The sequence below is a fragment of the Hyperolius riggenbachi genome, chromosome 5 (assembly GCF_040937935.1).
Source record: "Hyperolius riggenbachi isolate aHypRig1 chromosome 5, aHypRig1.pri, whole genome shotgun sequence".
In the NCBI taxonomy this organism is placed as follows: domain Eukaryota; kingdom Metazoa; phylum Chordata; class Amphibia; order Anura; family Hyperoliidae; genus Hyperolius; species Hyperolius riggenbachi.
This window is the reverse complement of record NC_090650.1, coordinates 131,191,262-131,217,466: the sequence shown is the minus strand read 5'-3', so window position 1 is coordinate 131,217,466 and position 26,205 is coordinate 131,191,262. Positions and strand designations below refer to the sequence as shown.

The window sequence follows — 26,205 nt, the reverse complement described above, 5'->3', positions numbered from 1 at the left end:
CAGGCATCAAGCCAGAGGATCTGATCTGTATTCTTGTTCTGGGTCAGCAGCCATATTCCTTACGCTTAATGTGTGCTTAAAAATGTACCTACCCAAAAAAAAAAAAAAAAAAAAACAGAACACCCACACACCCACACACCCCACCCAAGAGTTACAGTAATGCTGGTAAGTTTTAGCTACCTGGCACAGCTTCCTAAAGGGACTCCGAGCACCTCTCATGGGCATGCCTTTATGACTCCGACCAGTACGGCAAAGTACTTAGATTCATACCTTTCTGTAGCTTCTGCTTTCCTCTTTCATTTGATGCTTGAATGAACGTTCTACACCAAATAGTTTTCGTTCGATTTCAATTTAAAAATCGCAGCTGCCATCTTGGCTATGTTATAACTTCCGGGTCACCCCTCTCTTCTCTGTTAGAGAAGTGCGAACATGCAAAGAACAGTAGTTCCCTAAATAGACCTCACCACTTATATAAATCAATATATAATCATCTTTATTCACAAAATAGTATAAAAACACTTAAACACAATAAGGATAACCATGCATGGAAACAATGGAAAATACGTATACATAATCAACAAATACATGTTTCCACTCCACATACCAAAAATGATAGCAAAATACATGAATGGCAGTAGCCCAGTGGAAGCCGTTAGACTCCTTAGAGCGGCAAATCGCGAAGGCTCTCTTAGGTTACCATGCCCCACATCCCCTGCTGATTTATACTCTTGGTAAGCACCAGCATCTTGCTCCAGCGTTCAGACGCTGTCTTTTTGCTCTTTTCTTCTTTGGCATCTCTTGTCACATTACATTGCTTTTCATGCACTTTCCTATTTTCAGCATTTGCATGCTGCTTACTTGCACCTACTGCACTATATTGCACTTTACTGCTTTTTTGCACCATCTTCTCCCTCTTTTTGGGAATCTATCTCACATGTTTTTGTTATTTATGGATATATTTACACTGTATTGCTGAGGCTTCCTGGTATACATTCATATTACTGTACTGGCAGTGGGTTTTACTCATTTACACTGCCATTCATGTATTTTGCTGTCATTTTTGGTATGTGGAGTGGAAACATATGTATTTGTTGATTATGTATATGTATTGGGTTGTTTCCATGCATGGTTATCCTTGTTTTTAAGTGTTTTTATACTATTTTGTGAATTAAGATGATTATATATTGATTTATATGAGTGGTGCGGTCTATTTAGGGAACTACTGTTCTTTGCATGTTCACATTTTGGTTTATGAGTTCCTTTCTGGACACTCATTTTGGATTACCCAAATATTTTAGTGTGTGGTTGATGGTGCTTGCCCCTTGTGTGTTTTATTAAATGTTAGAGAAGTGCATCACTGAATGAAGCAGGAAGAGGAAGTGACATGCATGGCCATTGCAAGAGGCTCCTCCAGAAGGGTCATAGCACGACTTTGTTGGAAGGTGTCTAGCTTAAAGGCATGCCCATGAGAGGTGCTCTTAAGGAAGATCTCGTATCAGCTGTGTCAGGCGCGTAGCTGCTCCCCCTTGCAGAAAATGGCAGTGGCCCTGTACATGTGTCTGCTTGCTTTTACAAATAAATACTACACTGGTTGTCAGACACTACTGAGAGAGACCCCTTTTTGTTTATATCACTGCACAACAATTGCGATATACAGGTGGATACAACAAACCTAGTGGGATCCTCATCTGTTATCCAGCTAATGAATGGGAGTATTATGAAGAGGGTATCTCCCTAAGAGTCTATTCAGTGCTACAGTTTTTTTGCACATTATATATAACCTATCCTTCAGTTTCCTTCAGTTAATGGGATAGATATGGCACAGTTTTCTCCCCAGAATTGTTTTCCAGCCGGGTAGTGTAAAATAGGCGTGGCCATGATGTGCTGGAAAATGGGTGTGGCCATGACATTGGCGTAGTCAACTGTATTGTAACACTGCAACTCAAAAGGGCCCTTTTTTCCCCCAAAACACAGTTAGGCAAATTGTCCTTAAAGGTTTTAAAAATTAAACACTGTTTTCCCCCCAAAAAACACATAAGGCAGCATTTCCATTACCCCAGAAACCATTACTCAAAATTTCAGAAAGATCAGGCTGGTGGGGTGGGTAGGTAGTTCAGGCTTTGTGGCTAGTGGGGTGGGTGGGTGGCAAAGTAGGTCAGGCTGGTAGATGGTAGGGTGGGGGTGGGTAAGTAGGTCAGGCTAGTGGGGTGGGTAGCAAAGTAGGTCAGGCTGGTGAATGGTAGAGTGGGTAGGTCAGACTAGTGGGGTGGGTGGCAAAATAGGTCAAGCTCTGGTGGATGGTAGGGTGGGTGGGTAGGTCAGGCTAGTGGGTTGGGTGGCAAAGTAGGTCAGGCTGGTGGATGGTAGGGTGGATGGGTGGGTAGGTCAGACTAGTGGGGTGAGTGGCAAAGTAGGTCAAGCTGGTGGATGGTAGTGTGGGTGGGTAGGTCAGGCTTGTGGGGTGGGTGGCAAAGTAGGTCAGGCTGGTGGATGGAAGGGTGGGTAGGTCCGTAGGGAGGGTGGGTAGGTGCCCTCTCCCTCTCAGATAGCATGGCAGCAGGTTGCTCCTTACTTCGTGTGGTGTAAAAATCCAATCCTCGCCTGCTTCCTGAAGGTGTCCCCCAGCTGCAGCACTCGCTCCTTGCTGTCACAGGGTGCAGGCACTCATCCCTGCTGATTCTCCGGATCCCACCATCCGTCCCTGCCAGCCAGCAGCGCGCGTGCCAACCGCCGGGTCCACGGCAAGGCAGTCTCCTTTTGGCCGGTGGGCGGGGTGGACGCGTGTTCATTGGTGGAGGACACCGACTCATCCCACCCAGTTCATCTCTGCTAGAGACTGGGAGAGGGGCTTACTCCACTGTGAGGAAACGTCGGCGAAAAGTGTCCTCGGCTCCAGGCTGAGCGGCCATTTTCTCGTAGATCGTTGCTCAGAGAGGATAAATACTTGGCGCCGGCGGAGTTTTAAAACAGCCGGGCGGTCCGCCCGTCTAATTAGCCCTGTGGAGAACAGCAAGAGTGGGAGCTCAACCCTTTATGAGTAGAGGATTGGAGGACAGGTAAATGTAATACTTCCTGCACTTTCCATCTGCTGAGCCTTACATAATTCCCAAATTCCAGTAAAAACTGGGATTGTGGGAAATTGTTTTTGAGAAAGTCACTGTGTCTCAAGACGCCACTAGATGGCATCATAGATAGGAGACACAGCAAGTGTGTCAAAGCTGCAAGGGGATCCCAGAGCACTGCGTGTAGCTCTGCTGCTCTCGCTTCTGCTCTGCTCGTAGCCATTATTGTTGAGGGGAGGGGGGAAGGGAGGCAGGGTGGCATTGAATAGTAGCCGGGTGGCATTGAATAGTAGGGTGGCATGAAAAAGTAGGCAGGTGGGGCAAGATGAAAGAATGCTGGGCCGGCGCATCTCTGCACAAAACTAGCCGGGTGGAGTGCCCGGCTAAAAGAGCTTGGGGAGAACACTGGGGGGGGGAGGGATGCGCACAGGTCTGTGTACCTATTGCTGTCCTCTAGTCACCACATTGCTGGCAGATGTGAGAGGGGGGGGGGGGGGGGGTCTGCAGGGAAGTCATCACATAACATTAGGATGCCTGCACGAGCCATACCGCTCTAGTCCGCATGGACCAGGGAGGACATGAAGACCACTATATACTAATGAACAGTCTGCTCAAAATGTGGGGAGGGAGGCTGCCTTGTACTGGGGGTAGATCTGGCTATGAGGAGGGGTCTGCCTTGTACTGAGGGCGCATCTGGCTTCAGGGAGGGGGCTGCATAGTACTGGGGGCACAACTATTTTTATTGCTGAGGGGGATGCCTCATACTGGGGACACATCTGACTATTTATACTGTGGAGGCGGCTGTTCTGGGGAGGGGCTGATATGCGAGTCAACCACTTTTCTTGGTTTCTTAAAAAAAAAAAAAAAGTGAGTACCACGGCTTGTACGTGGGTCGATTTTATACACGAGCATATATGATAGATACTCTTAACCCCATAGCATTGCAGCTATAGCTGCGCCGATAACAGGCGCTAGGTGGCGCACAGTGTGGACCAAATTGAGCTGCTTTGATTAAAACGCCAAATGATTGTAAACTATCCATGACTGAACTGACATATCACTCCTGGGATAGAGCTGTATGTTCTTTTTGCATTACCTAGTGGCTTTTCAGTCTCATTTGTTTTTTTTTATTTTAGGCCTTATGTATTAACAGTAAGATGGTTGCTGGACAGCTTTTCAAAAGGTGTTTTGCAATCTGAAGAGACATATTTCCACTCCTCTTACAAGCCTGCGGAAATCCAAGCACCACCTCAACCGCCTGTTCGTAAGACAAGCAGTATTGGAGGCAATGTTAAAAAAACACCAAACCTCACACGCAATGAACAGGCTGATGAAGACCTATTATCTCAGTACACAGAAAATGAATCCACATTAAGTAAGATATTATTATTATTTAGTATTTATATAGTATTATTATTATTATTTAGTATTTATATAGCGTCGACATATTACGCAGCGCTGTACAATGTGTATATCTATCTATCTATATATCTCTTGTCACTAACTGTCCCTCAAAGGAGCTCACAATCTAATCCCTACTATTGCCATATGTCTGTATTATGTAGTGTATTTATTGTAGTCTAGGGCCAATTTTTAGGGGGAGCCAATTAACGTATCTGTATGTTTTTGGAATGTGGGAGGAAATCGGAGTGCCCGGAGGAAACCCACGCAGACACGGAGAGAACATACAAACTCTTTTGCAGATAGTTCCCTGGCTGGGATTCGAACCAGGGACCCAGCGCTGCAAGGCGAGAGAGCTAACCACTATGCCACCGTGCTGCCCATATTCAAGATCTTTTCAGTATAAGACTCTTAAATGAGATGACCTAAAAAATTTTTACTCACCTGGGGTTTCTTCCAGCCCCTAAAAGTCTGTGTCCCCTCCTCTTATGGAGGAGTGAGGGATGAGTGGGTGACGGCGCCAAGGGACACAGAGTTCTAGGGGTTGGAAGAAGCCTCAGGTCTTTTTATTATTTTTTTTATTATTTTTTTTTAGGTTGCCTGTAATGGAACTGTAAGGGCCCTTTCACACTAGAGGGCTTTTTCGGCGTTTTAACGCTATGGCCAAAGTGAGCGTTTTCCATGGTAAAATGAAAGTCCATAGACTTTCATTTTACCTTTCACATCTAACGCCGCGTTTTGGAGCGTTGCGTTTCAACGCTCCCAGGCGCTTTTTCTGGGCCTACCGCAGCGTTTCTTATTACAATTGATAGTGATGTATTGGCTTGAAAATGCCTTCAAAACGCCTGCAGCCAAAACGCAGCGTTTTAGCCTTTTACCGCTGCCTGTAGTGTGAAAGAGCCCTTATGGAAATAACATAATTAATGTTTCGATATTAATTTATAAATTATTTTGACAGTGTTTGCCCATTGTAATATCTTATCCCGATTTACATTCTGAATTGTATCACTGCTGGCAAGTTGCAGCTCTGCGGAATGTTTGTCTATTGTGTCCTGAACACATCAGAGATAATACTTGGTCTGAAGGGCTACCCACCAACATACAGCAATATATAGATATTGGAAGAGTTTCTGATGCTGAAACCAGGATAAGTAACGTAAAAGTGGGTGTCCTGAATAATTCCCTACATTCTACTATATGCCACTATGGTGCCTCTTTAACCACTTGAGGACCGTGGGCTTTACCCCCCCCCCCCCCCTTAATGACCAGACCCTTTTTTTCCATTCAGACCACTGCAGCTTTCACGGTTTATTGCTCGCTCATACAACCTACCACCTAAATGAATTTTGGCTCCTTTACTTGTCACTTATAAAGCTTTCTTTTGGTGCTATTTGATTGCTGCTGCGATTTTTACTTTTTATTATATTCATCAAAAAAGACATGAATTTTGTCAAAAAAATGATTTTTTTTTTAACTTTCTGTGCTGACATTTTTCAAATAAAGTAAAATTTCTGTATACATGCAGCACGAAAAATGTGGACAAACAGGTTTTTGATTAAAAAAAAAAAAAAAAAACATTCAGCCTATATTTATTGGTTTGGGTAAAAGTTATAGCGTTTGCAAAAAGTGAATTTTCCCATTTTGAAGCATCTCCGACTTTTCTGACCATCTGTCATGTTTCATGAGGGGCTAGAATTCCAGGATAGTATAAATACCCCCAAATGACCCCATTTTGGAAAGAAGACATCCCAAATTATTCACTCAGAGGCATAGTGAGTTCATAGAAGATATTTTTTGTCACAAGTTAGCGGAAAATGACAGTTTGTGACAAGAAAAAAAAGTTTCCATTTCTGCTAACTTGTGACAAAAAAAAAATCTGCCACGGACTCACCATGCCCCTCTCTGAATACCTTGAAGTGTCTACTTTCCAAAATGGGGTCATTTGTGGGGTGTGTTTACTGTCCTCACATTTTGGGGGGTGCTAATTTGTAAGCACCCCTGTAAAGCCTAAAGGTACTCATTGGACTTTTGGCCCCTTAGTGCACCTAGGCTGCAAAAAAGTGCCACACATGTGGTATTGCCGTACTCAGGAGAAGTAGTATAATGTGTTTTGGGGTGTATTTTTACACATACCCATGCTGGGTGGGAGAAATATCTCTGTAAATGACAATTGTTTGATTATTTTTTTTTACACACAATTGTCCATTTACAGAGATATTTCTCCCACTCAGCATGGGTATGTGTAAAAATACACCCCAAAACACATTATACTACGTCTCCTGAGTACGGCGATACCATATGTGTGGCACTTTTTTGCACCCTAACTGCGCAAAGGGGCCCAAAGTCCAATGAGTACCTTTAGGATTTCACAGGTCATTTTTGTTTCAAGACTACTCCTTACGGTTTAGGGCCCCTAAAATGCCAGGGCAGTATAGGAACCCCACAAGTGACCCCATTTTAGAAAGAAGACACCCCAAGGTATTCCATTAGGTGTATGGTGAGTTCATGGAAGATTTTATTTTTTGTCACAAGTTAGCGGAAATTGATTTTAATTGTTTTTTTTTTCACAAAGTGTCATTTTCCGCTAACTTGTGACAAAAAATAAAATCTATGAACTCACCATACTCCTAACGGAATACCTTTGGGTGTCTTCTTTCTAGAATGGGGTAATTTGTGGGGTTCCTATACTGCCCTGGCATTTTAGGGGCCCTAAACCGTGAGGAGTAGTCTTGAAACCAAATGTCGCAAAATGACCTGTGAAATCCTAAAGGTACTCATTGGACTTTGGGCCCCTTAGCGTACTTATGGTGTAAAAAAGTGCCACACATGTGGTACCGCCGTACTCAGGAGAAGTAGTATAATGTGTTTTGTGGTGTATTTTTACACATACCCATGCTGGGTGGGAGAAATATTTCTGATCTGATGGGTAACAGTGACAGGTGGTGATAGGGGGTGATTGATGGGTAGTTAGTGGGTTTTTAGGGTAGAGAACAGATGTAAACAATGGGAGGTGATCTGACGTCTGATCTGCTGGCGAGCTATTGGTGTGGGTGATCAGATTGCCCGCAAGGGTCAGGTTAGGGGCTGATTGATGGGTTGCAGTGACAGGGGGTGATTGACAGGTGATCAGTGGGTTATTACAGGGGGGATAGAGGCATACAGTACACAGGGGGGGTCTGGGGAGAATCTGAGGGGTGGGGGGGGGTGATCAGGAGGGAGCAGGGGGCAGTTTAGGGAATAAAAAAAAAATAGTGTTGACAGATAGTGACAGGGAGTGATTAATTAGGGGGTGATTGGGTGCAAACAGGGGTCTGAGGGGTGCTGTGGGCGATCAGGGGGCAGGGGGGGGGGGGAAATCAGTGTGCTTGGGTGCAGACTAGGGTGGCTGCAGCCTGCCCTGGTGGTCCCTCGGACACTGGGACCACCAGGGCAGGAGGCAGCCTGTATAATAGGCTTTGTATACATTACAAAGCCTATTATACGCATGGATCGGCGGAGATTTGTATTCCTCCGCCCGCCGGCGCTGCTAAGTGGCCGGCGAGCTGGAGGCTAAATCCCCGGCCATCGATCCCCGGCGGAGGATCGTGTCACGGATGACGCGATCGCTCCGCCCATGCCCGTACAAGGACCGCCGCCTCTGTGCGCATGTGGCGGTCCTTGCGGGATCCACTTTCCGGGCGGTCGGTAAGTGGTTAAAGTATACTTGGGATCTCCAGTACCATACTGACCTGGGGCTTCCTTAAAGGATACCACAACTGACATGTGGCATAATGAGATAGACATGGGTATGTACAGTGCCTAGCACATAAATAACTATGCTGTGCTCCTTTTTTTCTTTCTCTGCCTGGTAAAGGGTAAATATCAGGTATGTAAGTGGCTGACTCAGTCCTGACTCAGACAGGAAGTGACTACAGTGTGACCTTCACTGATAAGAAATTCCAACTATAAAACACTTTCCTAGAAGAAAATGGCTTCTGAGAGCAAGAAAGAGATAAAAAAGGGGGAAATTCTTATCAGTGAGGGTCACACTGTAGTCACTTCCTGTCTGAGTCAGGACTGAGTCAGCCACTTACATACCTGATATTTACCTCTTTCAAGCAGAGAAAGAAAAAAAGGAACACAGCATAGTTATTTGTGTGCTAGGCACTGTACATACCCATGTCTATCTCATTATGCCACATGTCAGTTGTGGTATCCTTTAAAAGGAAGATCCGCGCTGCTAAAAAAAAAAACTAACTGCACTCCCCTGGGGTTTCTTCCAGCTCCTGGCAGTCGAACGGTACCCTCGGCGCAGCTCCTCTCCCTCTGGGCGTCCAGCGGTGAAGAAGCTGACCTCGCCAGGTCGGCTTCCGGGTCGGCATCATGTGCATTCCCTAGGCGCAGGTCACATGGTGTACGTGACGTCATCGGGTCTCTACTGCACAGGCGCAATAGTTCTGCGCATGCGCAGTAGAGACCCGATGACGTCTCTACACCACGTGACCCCCTGCTGTGGAGCGCACAGAAGCCGACTTGGTGAGGTCGGCTTCTTCACCGCTGGATGCCCGGAGGGAGAGGAGCTTTGCCGAGGGCACCGATCGACTGCCAGGAGCTGGAAGAAGCCCCATGCGAGTGCAGTTTGTTTTTTTTTTTTTTTTTTTTAGCAGCGTGAACCTTCCCTTTTAAGCCCACTTGATGCCAGTCAGTCCCTCGCTGTTTCCCCGGGTGGCTCCAGTCAACAGCAATACTGCCCGAAAGCCTAGCCGAATCCAGCATGCTCGTCCCAACCAGGCACGCTTCCCCATTACTATCCCGTCCCTGGGAGCATTCTGCGTCTGCGCAGTAGTACTGCACAAGTAGATAACGCTCCCAACCACAGAAGGGCGACGGGGGAGCGGGCAGTACATGCGCGACAAAGTGCTACTCGGCCAGGCTTTCGGGCAGTATTTCGGGTGGCAGGAGACAGCGAGGGGCTGAGCGGCCTAAAGGGGCCTTAGGGAAGCCCCAGGTAAGTATAGAACGTGAGATAGCTTTCATCTCAGGTTCTCTAGGTAATGCACCTGGCCATGTTATAGAGCTAGGTATGCCACCTTCTTTGCTTTCTGTTGCGTTGATACCATTCAGTGACCGTAAATTGGACAGCATTGTGCTGTAGACTAAAACGCATGCAGAAGTGCATTTATGGAACCTGGGTGAATTGCAACGTGTAAAGTATGAATGAGCCCTTAAACATATATAAGAAGCTGCTGATAATGGTGTCTTTTGTTTCATTTTCTAGTTGAGCCTGCAAATCCTGAGCCCCTTAACCGCACCGCCTTATCCCAGGTCACCATACAGGAAGATATGTCTACTTTCCCAAGCCAAAGCGGTCTGGGGGAAACCTCCACTATCATTGAAGGTGGATTGTTCAGCAGAAAAAGTTTTTTGGTGTTGGGCTTCATTGAGGAAGATGAAACTTGTATTATAGACATCATAAAGACGAATGCTGGTAAAGTACTGTCTGGTAACAAGAGGGCTATAGCTGATTATGCTGTGGTACCTTTACTGGGCTGCGAGGTGGAGGCTACTGTTGGAGAAGTTGTCACTAATGCTTGGCTGGTAAGAAATTATTAAAATTAATTAGAAAACTATGCAAATATCCAGTATACATAAGTTTTATGTTTTATTTATACAATGTGTGTGTGTGTGTGTGTGTATGTATATGTGTATATATATATATATATATATATTATATTATATTATGTATATATGTATATATATATATATATATATATATATATTATATATATATATATATATATATATATATATATATATATATATTTTTATATATATATATATATATATTATTTATATATATATATTATTTATATATATATTATTTATATATATATATAATATTATATATATATATATATCTATAATTAGTATATAATATATATATATATATTATTTATATATACTAGTATATATATATATATTTATAATATAGTAAATATAATTATATATATTTAATATATATTAGTATATATCTAAACTACTAGATAATACCTATATATATATAATATATATAATTATAATATATAGTATATATAGTATACAATACTATATATATCATAGATAATTTATATATATATATATATATATATATATCTCTGTACGTGTGTGTCTATAATATTTCTCTAGTATGTATGTAGACATTGCTCTTGTAAGGTCTTGTGTGCACGCACACACACAGACTGTCGGGTTGATTCCAGACTTGATCCCTCTCATGATAGTTCAGGGCTGTGGACTGTACAGGCATGTCACTAGCTGGTGATGTATCTGTTGCTTTGAAGTAGGAACAACATAGCTGGTTCTGGCAGGCATGTAAGTAATGGGACAATGCACTTAGTGGTTGCTTGGATGTTGGTAAAGATGTCATGCTGGATCTTTAGGAGGCATCAATAGATCCTCACCTGAGGCAGTACTGCATAGCCACCTCGGCATAATTTAATACAGTGTGTGTACATAGCATTACACACTATCCAGGCAATAAAACTTGCAGGACTGTAGGCACCCCCCACCCGATCCCCTTAAAGGAATCATCAGCCAAAATAAAAAAAAAGCTTTACTCACCTGGGGCTTTCTCCAGCCCCTTGCAGCTGACTGTCCCACGCTGACCTCTCCGCCGCCACTTCGAGGTCGTCCTTACTGCACCTGCGTGAAGCGCCGCTGTCAATCAAGCCCACGTTGTTCACGGCTTACTACGCAGGTGCAGTAGTTCTGTGCCTGCGCAGTACGCCCGAGGACAATGTGGCACAGTAATCCATACCTGATCTGCCGCAATTCACTCTTGGGGGTATTCCCTCTGCCCCCCTCAAAATAGGATCCGTGATGATTTTTTTTTTTCCAAATCTCAGTGACTCTCTGGTCCTCCCCATCTTCGCTGCAGCAGCCAACTTCCAAGCACGCCAGCTGTGACCTAAGTGTGTGTGTGTGTGTGTGTGTGTGTACACACATATAATAAAAGGGCACATCTGGCTATTTATACTGGGGGGCGGGGGGGATAATAAAGGGGCATGTTTAGCTATTTATACTGGGGGGCTCTAATATTATTATTATTATTATTGTTTTATATAGCGCCAGCAACTTCCGTGGCGCTGTACTATAGCAGACAAGGTATAACAATACAGAGCATACAACACTTGATACAAGACAAGAGGGTATAACCACTATTACAGTGAACAAATTAACTACATATTTTTACAAAAGGTGGGAGGTATGTACACCCATTACACAGCATTGTGAGACAAAAGGGGAAGAGAGCCCTGGCCAAAAGGCCTTACAGTCTAAACATTTAAGGTATAGGACAGTAGGTAAAGGGAAGCTGTGTGTGGAGTGTTAGAAATGGTGGTTAGTGGGCAGGGTCCTAGGTAGGAGAGTATGCTTGCCTGAAGAGGTGTTTTTTCAGATTGCGCCTAAAAAAAAAGTGTGGATAAGTGGCGGATGTGTTGAGGGAGAGTGTTCCAGAGGAGGGGAGAGGATCGAGAGAAGTCTTGCAAGTGGGAGTGGGAAGAGGTGATCAGGGAAGAAGACAGAAGGATATTGTTAGCAGAGCGGAGATTGCGTTTAGGATCGTATCTGGAAATATGTTGATTAAGATAGGAAGGATCTATGTTGTGGAGAGCTTTGTAGGCAAGAGTAAGAATTTTAAATTGTATCCTTTGTATGACTGGCAGCCAGTGAAGGGACTGACAGAGGGGGGGGTTGGGCTGGAGAAGCGGGAGGAGAGGTGGATGAGTCGTGCAGCAGAGTTTATGATAGACTGTAGGGGCACATTTAGCTAAAGGGGGGTTAATAGGGCACATCCTACTATATTGGGGAGGGGAACTGACAAAGGGCACATCTGACTATGGGGAGAGGGCTAATAAACACACATCTAGCTAAACCGGGAAGGGGGGAGTGATATAGATACAAATCTCTATCTATACAGGGCTAATAAGGGGGCGCATGTGGCTATCCATACTGAAGGGGGCACATCTGGTTAACTATAGGGATAGGGCTAATAAAGGGGCAACTCTGGCTCTAAACTGGGGGCGGGGGGCTAATACTGGGGTGCATCTGGGGGCGGGGGGCTAATACTGGGGCACATCTGGCTATCTATACTGGGGGAAGATATAAAGGGGCACATCTGGCTATATGGGGTGGGGGTAATAAAGGAGTACATCTGTGTGCCATGAGGGTGTATTACTGTTATTTTTTAAATATGGGGTTGTAATTACTGATGAAGTACAAAAAACTCTAAAAGCGCAAAATGGAAAAAATGCACCTTTACCTTTTATTATCACCATACATTGTACTAGAAAGGTTTTTAAATGTTGCAATAACCGGGACATATGGGCAAATAAAAGGTGTGGTCTTAATCTTCTGTAGCACTTTTCATTTTCAAACAATGATTGCTGAAAATTGAGAAAAAATATATATTTTTTTATTTTTTTTCTCTCCTGTTTTCCCTTTAAAATGCATAGAAATAAAACAATTCATTGCAAAAAGCACCACACAGACGTGACAAAAACTAGATATAGATCATTCAGGTGTTATAAGTAGTGATAAAGTTATTGGCAAATGAATGAGAGAAGTGTGAAATGTAGAAAACTGCTTTGGTAATTAAGGGGAACTAACCTAGGGTAGGGAAGCGGTTAAGCCCCGTACCCACCAATATAATGGAGAATTTACAGAGAGTAAATTATGCTAGTGCATGGAAAAAATACGGAGAGCTTTTATTTAGTGTTGCAGTAGTGTTGGATCTCTGTGGGTCAATATGACTTCCAGTATTTAGCCCTACATGTGCAGGTAAACATTTGACAATTTAGAATGTTGTTCAGATACATCTGTGTAACTTAATGCTTACCTTTTCACATTGCAGGGGATGTGTATAGAACAGGAAAAACTCTTGGACCCCCATTCTAATGCCCTTTTTATGCCAGTGACCTATTCAGAAGGCAGTACACCACTGAAAGACTGTGTCCTGTCTGTCAGCCAGTTTATGGGGGCTGAAAGAGACTCATTAGTCTACCTAGCAGGCCTTCTGGGAGCAAAGTAAGTGTGTCTTTTATACATGCCATATATTGTACGATTTAAAGAGTACTTTAGGCAAAAAGACCCCTCCTGTTATTCCTGGCTCTGTTTTAATAATACAGGACTGGGAGTTCTTAGGGTTAAATACATACCTGATCTGCCATAACTCACTCATGGGGGTATTCCCTCTGCCTCCTTCAAAATAGGATCTGCGATGATTTTTTTTTTTTTCACATCTCTGTTGATTCTCTGGTCACCCCCAGCTCCGCTGCAGCAGCCCACCCCCAAGCATGCTAGCTGCGACCTAAGTGGTAACTGGCGAGCTGGGGGGTGTGCCGCAGCAACGCAGGCGGAGGTTTCCGAAGAGCTTTGGTAGACTTTTGAAACATGGCCTCAGCAGGGGGCAGAGCATCAGCTGTGTTCCAGTAGCATCAGATCAAGTAAGTCATTAACCCCCAAAGCCCCCTTCCCATTATACAGCATGGTAATTTGAACAATATTATGCCCACATTTTGTAGCAATTAATGCTGTTTATTATTTTCATTCACTATATATTTTAGACGTATTTGCAAGGTAATCTTGGGTAATTTGAATGTTGCAGAGTCCAGGAATTTTTTGTAAGGAAGGCCAATCCAAAAAAAGGCATGTTTGCCAGCACTCACCTTGTGCTTCGAGATCCAGAAGGCTCCAAATATGAAGCAGCCAAGAAGTGGAACTTACCTGCCGTGACCATGGCCTGGCTCCTGCAGTGTGCAAGAACCGGCAAGAAGGCAGATGAGAATCGGTACCTTGTGGAGAACACTGGTGAAGGTGGTTGCTAGCTATGTTTCTAATATTATGAACTCAAGGAGATTCTTTCAAACTACCGTAGATTTTTAAACTGATATACCAAGACTATAAACCTTACAGGGTAATAGAAAATGGGCCCACCTATCCCATGCCTGTGGAGTAGTGATGGTCTATGACAAGACTGCCCAACTCCAGTCCTCAAGGGACAAGGTCCTCACACATTTTTGGTACAGCTCAGCTTATTTGATGGGACTAAATCGGGAAAGGTGAGGTTCACCAAATAGAACACATTTTTCTATTTCTCTGTCCATCCTACACATTGGTATGGCTATGGCCCTTGAGGTCGGGAGTTGGGACAGTCCTGGTCTATAAAATGTAGATGTACTGCAGATTGTATTTAGTATGGAATCGGGGAAAAAAACATTTGCATCTCATTGATAATCTCTACTCATGAGGACCTGGAGTTTTGCATTTAGCTTTTGCTGGCAGTGTTATCTGCTGGTAGAAGCTTCCCACCATATCATTATCTGTGGATTTTTTCCATATCAATCCCTTGAGGTATTTGTGAATACATTTTTTTTCTATCTTGCAATATTTTACAATAATTTTTTTTTTTTTTTTTTTTTTTTTTTAGACAAAGAGGAGAGCTTTGTAAGTCAGACATATAAGCCAGTGTTAGCAATACCATCAGTGGATACACCAGACCGTCCATCTAATCCTCCAGAAGCCCTGAAGAAATCTGCAGTGACTCCATTAGATATGAATCGCTTTCAGAGCAAGGCTTTCCAGTCGGTACTTTCTAGGCACAACAAGAAGGTTCCAACTCCCAGCGGTGAAAGTAAATTACCTAAGAGGGAGCCATCACTTCATCTCGATACACCCTCAAAGTTTCTATGCAAAGATAAACTTTTCAAGCCAACCTTTGATGTTCAGGTACTGTTTGCATAGACTTACTTTTTCAAGTCCTCTTACATGATTACCAATAACACAAGTACTCCTTTTGCATCCCACATGTTTCTGAAGGTCCAGAGCAGGTATCGATTAATCTGCCATGAACCTATGGGAATCTGTGTAACCGCTTTCTAAATTGTCTTGCGTGGTGTGTCTTTTTATTGGTTAGGCCTGGTTCACACTGCAATAGCTTTTTCTAAGTGCTTATGATCTTTAAAGCTCTTGCTAATGTAATGCTGTGTGTGTGTGTTCTCAGTTCAGTGATGTGATTTCATAGCACTGCATTAGTAAGAGCTTTTTGAATCACTAGAGCTTTTGCAGTGTGAGCCCTAGAGAGCTGCATTGTATTGGTCAAGATTTGGAGCTACAGAATTGGAGTCAGAAGCTGCTATTTATCTACAGAGCACCCTGATTTGCAAGCTTCTGGTTACTTGGGAGGGTTTTTAAAATTAATCCATGGGGGGTTGGTTAGCACAGCGACCTGAACAGGCGCAACTCTTTGAGCTCTGCTGCCAAGTGTCTTCTTTTACCTGCAGGTTGCTTTTCCCCAGGTGTGTTGCAGTTTGGGGGGATCCTCTGCCATCCCACCACTGAAGGCTGAGACTCCTAGGGCTCTTGGACTTAAAATCGCCTTTTCGCAGTGACTACCGCACCGACCCTTCACTCAGACGGCCCGCAGCTGCTACTCTACGTCCCGGCTTTTAAGCTGGGAGTAGGCCAGACCTGCAGTGATTGCCACACTCTCCCTACTCCTGCTGGGCCATAGGAGCGATTGCCCAGATGTTGAATAGATGCTTGCTCCTGTCATATACTGTGGGGACTCTGATCAGAGCATCACAGTAACCTCAAAAGACAATTTGACTTGCAGAGTGCTGGAGATGGCAGCTTGATTCCTGAGCACTAGAATCTGACCACCTCCATAAAACACGATGAAAGCAGACTGAAAGCAATCCAGTTAGCGTTTGGTCTATCCTGAACTTGAAGCAGCAGATGCCCACAATGGCTGCCGTAACATCACTGGCCCTGGATTTGAGGGAGGTACAAGAAATGAAGGAGGAACAGCAGGGCATAGTTTCCCAAATTGAAGGGGCGGGTGACTGCAGGGATGTGGCCATATGAACTACAGCAGGCCGTGACCCACTCTGAGAACTTGATAGCAATGAACAGGCATCTGCAAGACCTGGATGTTAGGGGACGACGCCGGAACATTAGGGTGAAGGTAGTATCGGAGGCTGCAAACCAGATTCAGTCGGCACTCCATGCCATATTTAATAACTTGCTTGAACTTCCTTATTGTCCTCCAAAGGGTTCACAGAGCATGGAGACTGAGGAGCGCTGAGGATGATGCACCCAGAGACATGGTTTGCTGCTTAATTTATATAACCTAAAAGAAAGAGTTCATGGATAAAGCAAGATACCAAGATGGAATAATGCTTGACACGGAGATTTAGGATCTTGACACGGAGGTTCAGGATCTTTCCACTGTAACATAGGCGGGCTCTGCGCCCCCTTCTTGATCAGTTGCGAAGCAAAGGTATATCGCCTTCTGGCAACTAAAGCTTTCTGGCAACTAACGCTAGTAGGTCAGCTCTCCACAGAACAATGGTTGATCTCCCCAGGTTCTGTAACCTTAGAATCCCAATGGTTGATCTACCAGATTGGTATGGAGATTTTAACCTTCCACATATCCTAGGAAAGATGCATGAGGAAGGGGTGATTGAGCCCATCTCTGGCCTCTACCCAACTTTTGGCCCCATACTAGTCAACTCGTCAAAGACTCCCACCACCTTACTGCAGGCCGCACCTTGGCCATTGAGGTATCTCACCTAGATGGAAAATAATGTAAGCTTAAGCGGTGTGCATGAGTAACTGATCTTCTGATGTAACAGATCTCCCTGGGTACTTGGAAATTATGATCTCTTTTCAAACTCCTCTCTTTCAAGCAAGAGTGGTTTTGATACGCTGGCTCCACAGCAATCTATTTTTCAGCTATTCTAACATGTACTGCCTCACCTACTGCAGGACTGTGTATGTGAGCAAAATCCATTCGACTCTCCTTTATACAACTTATGCGGCTGTTATGTTGCAGTGCTTTTGTAGCTTCATGGCAGACCTTACTCCTGGGCACCTCCTGATACAAAATGGTCAGTTTTACAGAGAGCGGCTCTCCTGGAAAGGTGTGAGGATCATTAGATTTATTTCCCTGAATTATTATTTGGGACATAGGAATGGATGTGCCTGCAAATGGGATGGCTTGACATCAAGTGACATGGCCAGTCTCTTTCACGTGAGCTGCCTTTATTAAGACCTGTGAAGCAAATTCTGATCTGTCATGGTTGTACCATGTATACTCTTGTTTGTGTGTTATCAATAAGAGGAGATATGGGGATAACCCACTCTGATCTGTCATAGCTACAGCTGATGTGATTTAAATGTTTTATGTAACTGTGACCTTAATCACTTTTTCTTTTCATTTTCTTTAGTTGCTGGTTTGATTTAAAGTTAGCTGGTTATATTCTGGTCTTACTCACCAGACTACAAGAAAGCATTGTGTAATGCTAGGTACATACCATACAATTTTCTAGAAGATTTACCTGCCAGATTGATTATTTCAATCGATTTTTCATTTTTCTGATCGATTTCCATAGAAGTGAACGGAAATCGATCAGAAAATAGATCGAAAGAACAATCGGAAAATCTAAAAAATCGATCGAAATTCAGATCGGACATGTTGAAAATAATCAATCTGGCTGGTAAATCTGCCAGAAAATTGTATGGCTTGTACCTAGCATAATAATTGCATGCTTTGACCTGGGTCTTTATACAAGTCAGTGGCCCTGCTTCCATTACAGGTGAAATTCGCTTACCCCCGCAGACGAAGAAAAACTGTCCGCCTCTGTCAGAATTTTCCACGTGGTTTAAGCTGCTTCGCTTTAACACGTATGCATTTTTGCAGACGCATAAGTGTTTAAGCAATCTAAGTCAATAGTAGTGAATGGCAACCGTAGAATAACATTAAAAAAAATTGCGTACACATGCGAATGCGGTTGCTTTTTTTTTTTTTTCTATGCAGATTCACCTAGGTATAGTGGAAACAGGCCCTAATTGTTCTTAAAAAAATGCATGGAACCACCTCTTCATGCTTGCTTTTCAGTATATGTTAGCTTATTACATACACTGTACGGGTTTACTGTGAATTCCACCAGGGCTGTGCAGTGTTCTTCCCAGAAATATTTTCCAGCCGGGTGGCATGAAAAAGTAGCCGGGTGGGGAAGTAAGGTTACGCAGGGTGCTGCTGGGTAAGAAAGTAAGGAAACGCTGAAAGGAGAGTGAGGGTCATACTGGCTGGGGAATCGCACTGGCTGGGGAGAGGTCAGCATCACACTGAGTGCTACTGGGTGGGACGATAACTTGTTCAAGAAACAAAAATCGCATTGCGAATACTCACAAAATGCTGTATGCAGTGCATTTCTGATTTTCATACAAATCGCAACTGCAGTGTGAATGCCACCATAGGGCAGCTTTGTCATAGCGATTCTCTGTTCGCTGGCGTTCAGCAAAGCTCTAAGGATTCCCTGAAAAGCACCTGTGTGAATGGGGCCTTAGTGCCATAGCCCCATCATCACATATATGACCTGACACCATTCACCATCCCTGCATGCAATGTATGTTACTCCTGCTGCTGCACACACTAGTTGCAGAGGAGTGCTGACTTAAAGCTGATCACACGGGCAGGCGACATGAGTGGTGAGAACTCCAGCGAAGACTTTGCAAAAGCCATGCTAGTTTAAAGGGGAACTGAAGTGAGAAGAATATGGAGGCTGCTATATTTATTTCCTTTTAAACAATACACATTGCATGGCAGCCCTGCTGATCTACTTGGCTGCAGTAGTGTCTCAATCAGACAAGAAACAGGCATGCAGCTAATCTTGTCAGATCTGACAACAATGTCAGAAACACCTGATCTGCTGCATGCTTGTTCAGGGGCTATGGCTAAAAGTATTATAGGCAAAGGCTCAGCGAGGCTGTCGGGTAAATAAAGATGGCAGCCTCCTTATACCTCTCACTACAGTTGTTCTGTACAGCACAGTGATTTGTGAACATACAAGTAATCTGTCTGAACTCAATGGATGGATGTCTTTCTCAACCTAAATAACTAACTGCTGAGACAAAAAAAAAGGCTAAACTTGATGTAAAATGCTGAACTAAACTTTTTGCCATTGCCCATACTGAAAGCTAGATAATACAGTGATGGAACTGAACAATTTGGGGTTAATAGCTAGCAAACCAAGTGTCAGCTGGTGATAAAGTGCAGAGACACAGGAGGCAGAATGAAAGCTGCCTTTTACAGCCTCTGTAAACCACGCTCCAGAATAAAGAAACATGTTGATATGTTAATGTGCCACACTTCTTTGAGGTCTCTGACATTCTTGTGACCTGAAGGACCTGGGGAAGGGGGCATTGTACATGGTGCTCTCACGGAGAAGAAGAGAAGAGCGTCTGTCCACTGTAGTAGCCAGCGGGAGTGACTCACCAAAAGATAACAAATCAAACCGCACATTCTTTTCAGTGCGGACTCCAGCTGAAAGTTCCCTCGGTCTGCCTGTTCCTCTCTCTGCTATGAGATTTCCCCGCCCTTCCACGCTGCTGATGGGAAGGAAGGAGCTGAGGAGGAGGGCGGAGATGGTGTCTCTGCTTGCGTTCCAAGCTGTCATGTCTATCGTGCGGAGGAAAGAATTAATGATGCAGAAAGCGGCCAATCACAGCAGCCGGGCGGGGACAGAGATCTGGTGGGCGCTCCGCCCGGGTAATAGGCTCTGGGGAGAACACTGCTGTGGAATCGGTACAAAAATCATCCGACTCCTTAGTTTATGGAACCTCCGACTCCCGGTATGCAAAAATTGCCACGACTCCTCGACTCTGACTCCGACTCCACAGCCCTAAATTCCTCAATAAACAATCTGTCTTTCGGACATAAGTGGATCAGTAGATTTTCACACATTTAGAACAAACATTCTGTGGAATTGGACAAGGTGTGCAGATGCAAGCCATAAAGCTAGTGCTGTTACCAGTAGCCATCAGTCAATGTCACATGATTGCATTAGCTGCAATGTTAGTCAAAACAATTTAGTTACAGTAACCAGTCTTCTGGACCATTCTAAATGTAATAGTTATGATTTTACAGAAATATTCCTAGTAAGTAAACTGTAAATATTTTGTTTAGAATGTTTAAGTGATATTGTTACCGGCACCTGAATCCAAAAAAAAAAGTATTTTTATGATAGTTTGCTGTAGTTCTTTTTATAGGTCATTCTTTTATTACCATATATAATGACATAAATATTGTGCTTTATCGAAACAGGATGCCCTGGCAGCTTTGGAAACTCCAGGTGGTCCCAACCAGAAGCACAAGATGCAGATTACCCCATTGTCAGAAGTAATTGGCAGAAACTTGCAGGTAGCTCTTGCTAACAGCAACCGGCAAACTGCAGCTTTTACAGCAAGCCCTCAGCTAAAAGGACCCGTGGAAAAACAAGTGAGTTCTTATTTTATGTAGTGTCTTTTTTTAATCCTGGCTGAGGAGCAGATAATCTATTCATGATTCAGTAGCTACATAAACGGGTTCAATGTTAAGGCAAAGAGTACTTGTATGAAGCGTCACTAAACCATAATGGACATATGGATGGCTTCGTATATTAACATGCAGTATAGTACTGTATATGCATCTGGTATTAACTAGTCAGTCTGTAGTGTATATGGGCCTTGCTGACTTGAAGTTTCTGCAGTATTTTCCTAGCTGTCTTTTCTAGTGCAATTAACCTAGAATAAAACACATACAGTCAAGCATGACAGCTAGCAAATTCTAAAGGAATAAGAAACAACATCATCAGTAATGACTCCCAATTTCTGTCATAACAATCTCACTATTTTTTGCATTCTGTCTTCTGATTTATGGTGGTGTCCTGGTTCCCCTTCAGTGCTGTTTAATGTAAATGGGTGAACTGTACTACTGACAGGGATGAGAGTCCTGCCTCTGGAGAATCTGTATGGCTCGGGATAGTCTTTCTTGCATTCTTAGCACCATAAAGGATTGTTCCCATCCAGGTCATTCCTACAGTACTCCCATCCTTTTGTGCTGCTTCAGTCATTACACTGTAGCAAGTACAAGCATGTCTTGAAATACAGTCGATTGTAGCATCAATAGTCACAATCAGGGCAGCATAGCTGGTTGAAATGAGAGGGTTTCAGCAGCAGGTCTCTTCTGAGGCATGAGTTAGGCTAGAAACCCACTAGGAGCGATTTCTAATCGCTGGTGTTTTAAAAAACCTCTTGCTAATGTAATGCTATGGGGAATTTTTATAAAATCAAATAGTTCAAGTGGGATCACACCCATAGCATTACATTAGCAAGAGTTTTCAAATCGCAAAGCGCTCAGAAAATCGTTTCTAGTGGGTTTCTGGCCTTAGGCTGTTTGTTCACATTAGGTGCTTTGCAGCTTGCATGCATTTAGATGTGCATATCATCCTTAGTGCCATTATCACCTTTACCGTTCTGCTAAATTGTACATTTCTTGTAGTTGCCAGGCTGCCAGTTGGCACATCAGTTTGTTGTTTGTCGGAGGATTATACAGTATGTCAGTGTTATTGGATGGCGTATTGCACACCTCTATTGCTGTGTAGATGATCTATATTCTATCAGTTATAGAGGCTGATGTCCGTTCTTTATTAATGCTTTTCGTGAACTGGCTCCTGTTTTGTTATAGGTAGAGAATGAACCCAGAATTCTCAGTGATGTAGTTATTTGCGTCAGCAAGAAACTTAGCAAACGGCAAGGAGAACTGAATGGTGTAGCTGCTTCTCTTGGAGCAGAATACAGGTACAGTGTGAAATAATATATGCATGCCCTTTACCAAGGCTATGCTGACTTTGCCTCTATTGTTATTGTTATTTACTGTGCAGTTTGTTATAAATGGAACAGGGTAGATAGTAAAAAATGTTATTAATAATGGAAATGCTTGTTTGGGAATACAACAAACAAAATGGCGGACTGAATGAAAAGTATGCCACTAGAAATGTCTCAGACGTATCTTCTAGAATATATGATCACTATAATATAGGAGGTATCAAACTCCAATACACAGTGGGTCAAAATTGGGACCAAGTTGTTGGGCAACCTTGATGTCTGGTGGCCACCTCCATCCCTTATGCGGTTCCCTGGTGTCTAATGGCCATTCCCTGGTGTCTAATGGCCACCCTCCCATATACAGTTCCCTGGTGTCCAATGGCCACCATCCCTTATGCAGTTCCCTGGTGTCTAGTGGTCTTTCTTCCTGTCCTATATGGTACCCTGGTGTCTTATAGCCTCCTACCTCCCTTAAGCAGTTTCTGATGTCTAATGCCCTCCATACCTTCTACGGTTTCCTAATGTTTAGTGGCCCTGTCTCTCCCCTATACAGTTCCAGGGCTTGGGATCATAGTGGGAATATAAGGTAAAAACTGCAAAGGTAGACATATGAGGGAAGACACCTGATGGAGCTGCAGATAATATTGCTCCAATGTCTACAGAATCATGATAGCTATGGTCAATTAAACCGGCAATAGCTCTTTAATAGTGACATAACCGGGAACTGGACCAGGCTGGGTATAAAGCATGTATGGCCAAGTGTTCACCATAAGGTAATGAGGCATGCATAATTAATTCTAATGATGCTGTTACATACTGGTAGGTAAGAACACTTTCCAATAGGAGGTTATGTAAGCTCCTAACAGGTGCTTCTGCAGTGGACACCATAGGTCATCCACTCTTCATATAGTCCTAAGATCACCTGGATAGGCGTTATAGGTCACCCAAGTTATGAGAGTGGACAGAAAATGGAACACAAGGATTTGATAGTAATGTAATAACCATCTGATAAAGTTATTTACCCCAAAAGTTTAAAATCCTGATTCTAGAAGGATCAGTGATGGGATCAAATAGAAGAGCTATTAGATAAAGATTTGTGGTAATTCAATAGAACCAATGATTCCCTATTGACCTGGGACAACCCTTTGTAAGAAAATGCCCTAACTGCAAAATTATACCTCACTTGTGGGATAGACATATTGCCCAGATAGATGAAGCTACAATATTGGGTAATGTATATCAGTGGATGTACTATTTATGTTGACTTAGAGAAGTTAATTTCATAATTAACCACTTTATGACAACCTGACTTATAAAAACGTCCTGCTAGAGCCTCTTAATGACTCCAGGACGTTTTTAGAAGTCAGTGTTGCTGTTGCTGCGCGTGCCCACACGTCCCCGCGCATCCGAAAATTGTGGGGGAAAAAAACCACCAAAAAAAGACCCCTTTTATTTCCAAATACTAGCTTGTCAACATACTTTGTACTAGGGACATAATTAAAATATTGTGATAACCAGAACAAATAGGTAGATAAAATGTGTGGGTTTTATGTACAGTAGCAGTGTTAATATTAAAACTATATGGGATGAAATTGGAGAAATATTAATTTTTCTTTTTTCCTCATTTTTCCCTTTAACCACTTGCCGACCAGGGGTGATTTGCCTGATCTGTGCTGCGTGGGCTCTCCAGCCCGCAGCACAGATCAGTATTATGCCAGGGCGATCAGACTTCCCCCCCTTTTTTTCCCCACTAGGGGGATGTCCTGCTGGGGGGGTCTGATCGCCGCCGGCTTGCTGCGCTTTGCGGGGGGGCTCTTCAAAGCCCCCCTCCGCATCGTTTTCTGTGCTCTCTCCCTCCCTACCTCTTCCTTCCTGGGCTGCGCAGGACGGATATCCGTCCTGCGCATTGAAGGATAGGCTTCAGCCAATCATATGCCGGCGATCCCCGGCCAATCAGAGGCCGGGGATCGCCGATCTGCCTTACAGCGCTGCTGCGCAGCAGCGCCGTATGATGTAAACAGCGGGGATTTCTTCCCCGCATGTTTACATTTTGCCAGCGAGCCGCAGTCGGCGGCTCTCCGGCTGTTCACGGAGACACCCTCCGTGAACGGATCGAGCGGCCGTTTCCATGGTAACCCGCAGATGACCAGTTTACGCCAATCGGCGTTAGCTGGTCGTCAAGAGGTTAAAATGCATAGAAAATAAAGTAATTGCGGAAAACAAATATCAACCCCAAAAAGCCCAATTGGTGGTGAAAAAACAAGATATAGATCATTTCATTGTAATTAGTAGTGATTAAAGCTATTGGCAAATGAAAGGGATGAGCACTAAAAGGGGAAAATCGCTCTTGTCCGTTAGGGTAAAAACGTCTTTGGGGTGAATTGGTTAAAGTGTAAGACTATAGACCCACAGGACACTATTGGTGGTAAAGAATCAGAATCGTTTATTTCGCCAAGCATGACTGAGTCATGCCTGGAATTGGGTTTGGCACAACACATACATAGCTTCCGAGAGGTACATAGACAAAAGGCAATACAATAAGAACATGACAGTAATACAAAAATGCTCAAATATGTAGGTACGCAAATATACAGTACATTCAGGCTGCTTACACACTAAGACGTTACAGGCGCACGTTAGTGCGCCTGTAACGCTCCCCCAACGCACAGCAATGTAACACAAGTGGGCTGTTCACACAGCCCACGTTGCGTTACATGTAACGCTGCACGTTCCCCGGAAAGTGCAGCATGCTACGGCGTTACAGCGGCTATAGCCGCGTTAGACTGTTTGCACATGCGCAGTGGGGGGCGGAGAGGAGGCGGGGAGAGCCAGCTACAGTAGCCGCGCACATGGCTACTTAATATTCACTGCACTGGCGGCCGCTGATTGGCCGGCGGGACCACGTGATGCGGAGTGTCTCTCGCTCCGCATCACGTGGTCCCGCTGGCCAATCAGCGCCACTTTGGGAGACATTATAGGAATCGAGCCGCCTAACGCGGCTCACTCTACCGTCCTCACTTGCAGCACCATACGTTGTGTTAGGTGCACGTTATGCGACCTTAACGTAGCACCTAACGCAACGTCTTGGTGTGCAAGTAGCCTTAGCGTCAGTATGCATCTTTCCAGACGCACTGCTGAAATCTACCAAAAAGGTGCAGGGAAAGTCAATCAGTATAAATGTGGTGGCTGGTGACTGGTTGTTCGAAATAGAAAACGTATACCTTTTGCAGACCGATACTTTGCAGTTGGTAGGGCACTGATAGAGGGTGGGAGAATGTTTACAGAGTTCAGGAGGCCCACGGCCGAAGGGAAGAAAGCGTTCCTATGTCTGGTGGTCTTGGTGGGGTTGGCCCGAAGTCTCCGGCCCAATGGTAGTGGGATGAAAAAGCAGTGGCCTGGGTGTGGCCCGAAGTCTCCGGCCCAATGGTAGTGGGATGAAAAAGCAGTGGCCTGGGTGTGAGGGGTCACTTGTCAATACCTATGCCAATACCAGGCGTCATTCAGTTTGTATTACAATTGCGTTTAAAGGACCACTATCACAAAAAAGTAGGCAGTTAAAATGTGACAGAACCTACAGGTTTTGGACTAGTCTATCTCTTCATGGAAGATTCTCAAGGTTTTCTTAGTTTTCAACAGCATTTCCTGAACAGCAGTTTAACTGCCAATATAGTAAGATACCAGCCAGCCTCCCTTATCACTTGCACACTATTTTGTCAGTTAGACTTTGCAACTGTTCAGGAAATGCTGTTGAAAACAAAGAAACCCTGAGAATCCCCCATGAGGAGATGGACTGGCCCAAAACCTGTCGGTTCTGTCAGATTTTAACTGCCTGGATTTTCCCGTTCATTGATCTCCGGGCGGGCGGCGTGTTTACGAGCGGCCGGCGGCGTGTTTACGAGCGGGAGCACGGGCAGCGGCGGGAGCGCGGAAAGTACGGATTTCTCCGTCCCTGGGGGTTAAAGGATGGAAAAAGGGACGGAGAAATTCGTACGGGCGGGGGTAAAGTGGTTAAAGGGAACCTAAACTGAGAAGGATATGGATTTTTCCTTTTAAAATAATA

The 26,205-nt window shown here is 44.1% G+C and overlaps 1 protein-coding gene across 1 annotated transcript in view; it reads left to right on the top strand.

Moving 5' to 3' along the window:
- TOPBP1 (DNA topoisomerase II binding protein 1) overlaps positions 1-26,205 on the top strand; it is an 81,951-nt gene that overhangs the window by 30,571 nt on the left and 25,175 nt on the right. The window contains exons 10-16 of the mRNA XM_068236261.1: positions 4,199-4,437; positions 9,721-10,040; positions 13,351-13,523; positions 14,104-14,312; positions 14,926-15,224; positions 20,605-20,778; positions 22,006-22,118. Coding sequence (XP_068092362.1) covers positions 4,199-4,437; positions 9,721-10,040; positions 13,351-13,523; positions 14,104-14,312; positions 14,926-15,224; positions 20,605-20,778; positions 22,006-22,118 — 1,527 coding nt within the window. The remainder of the gene's footprint in view (positions 1-4,198; positions 4,438-9,720; positions 10,041-13,350; positions 13,524-14,103; positions 14,313-14,925; positions 15,225-20,604; positions 20,779-22,005; positions 22,119-26,205) is intronic.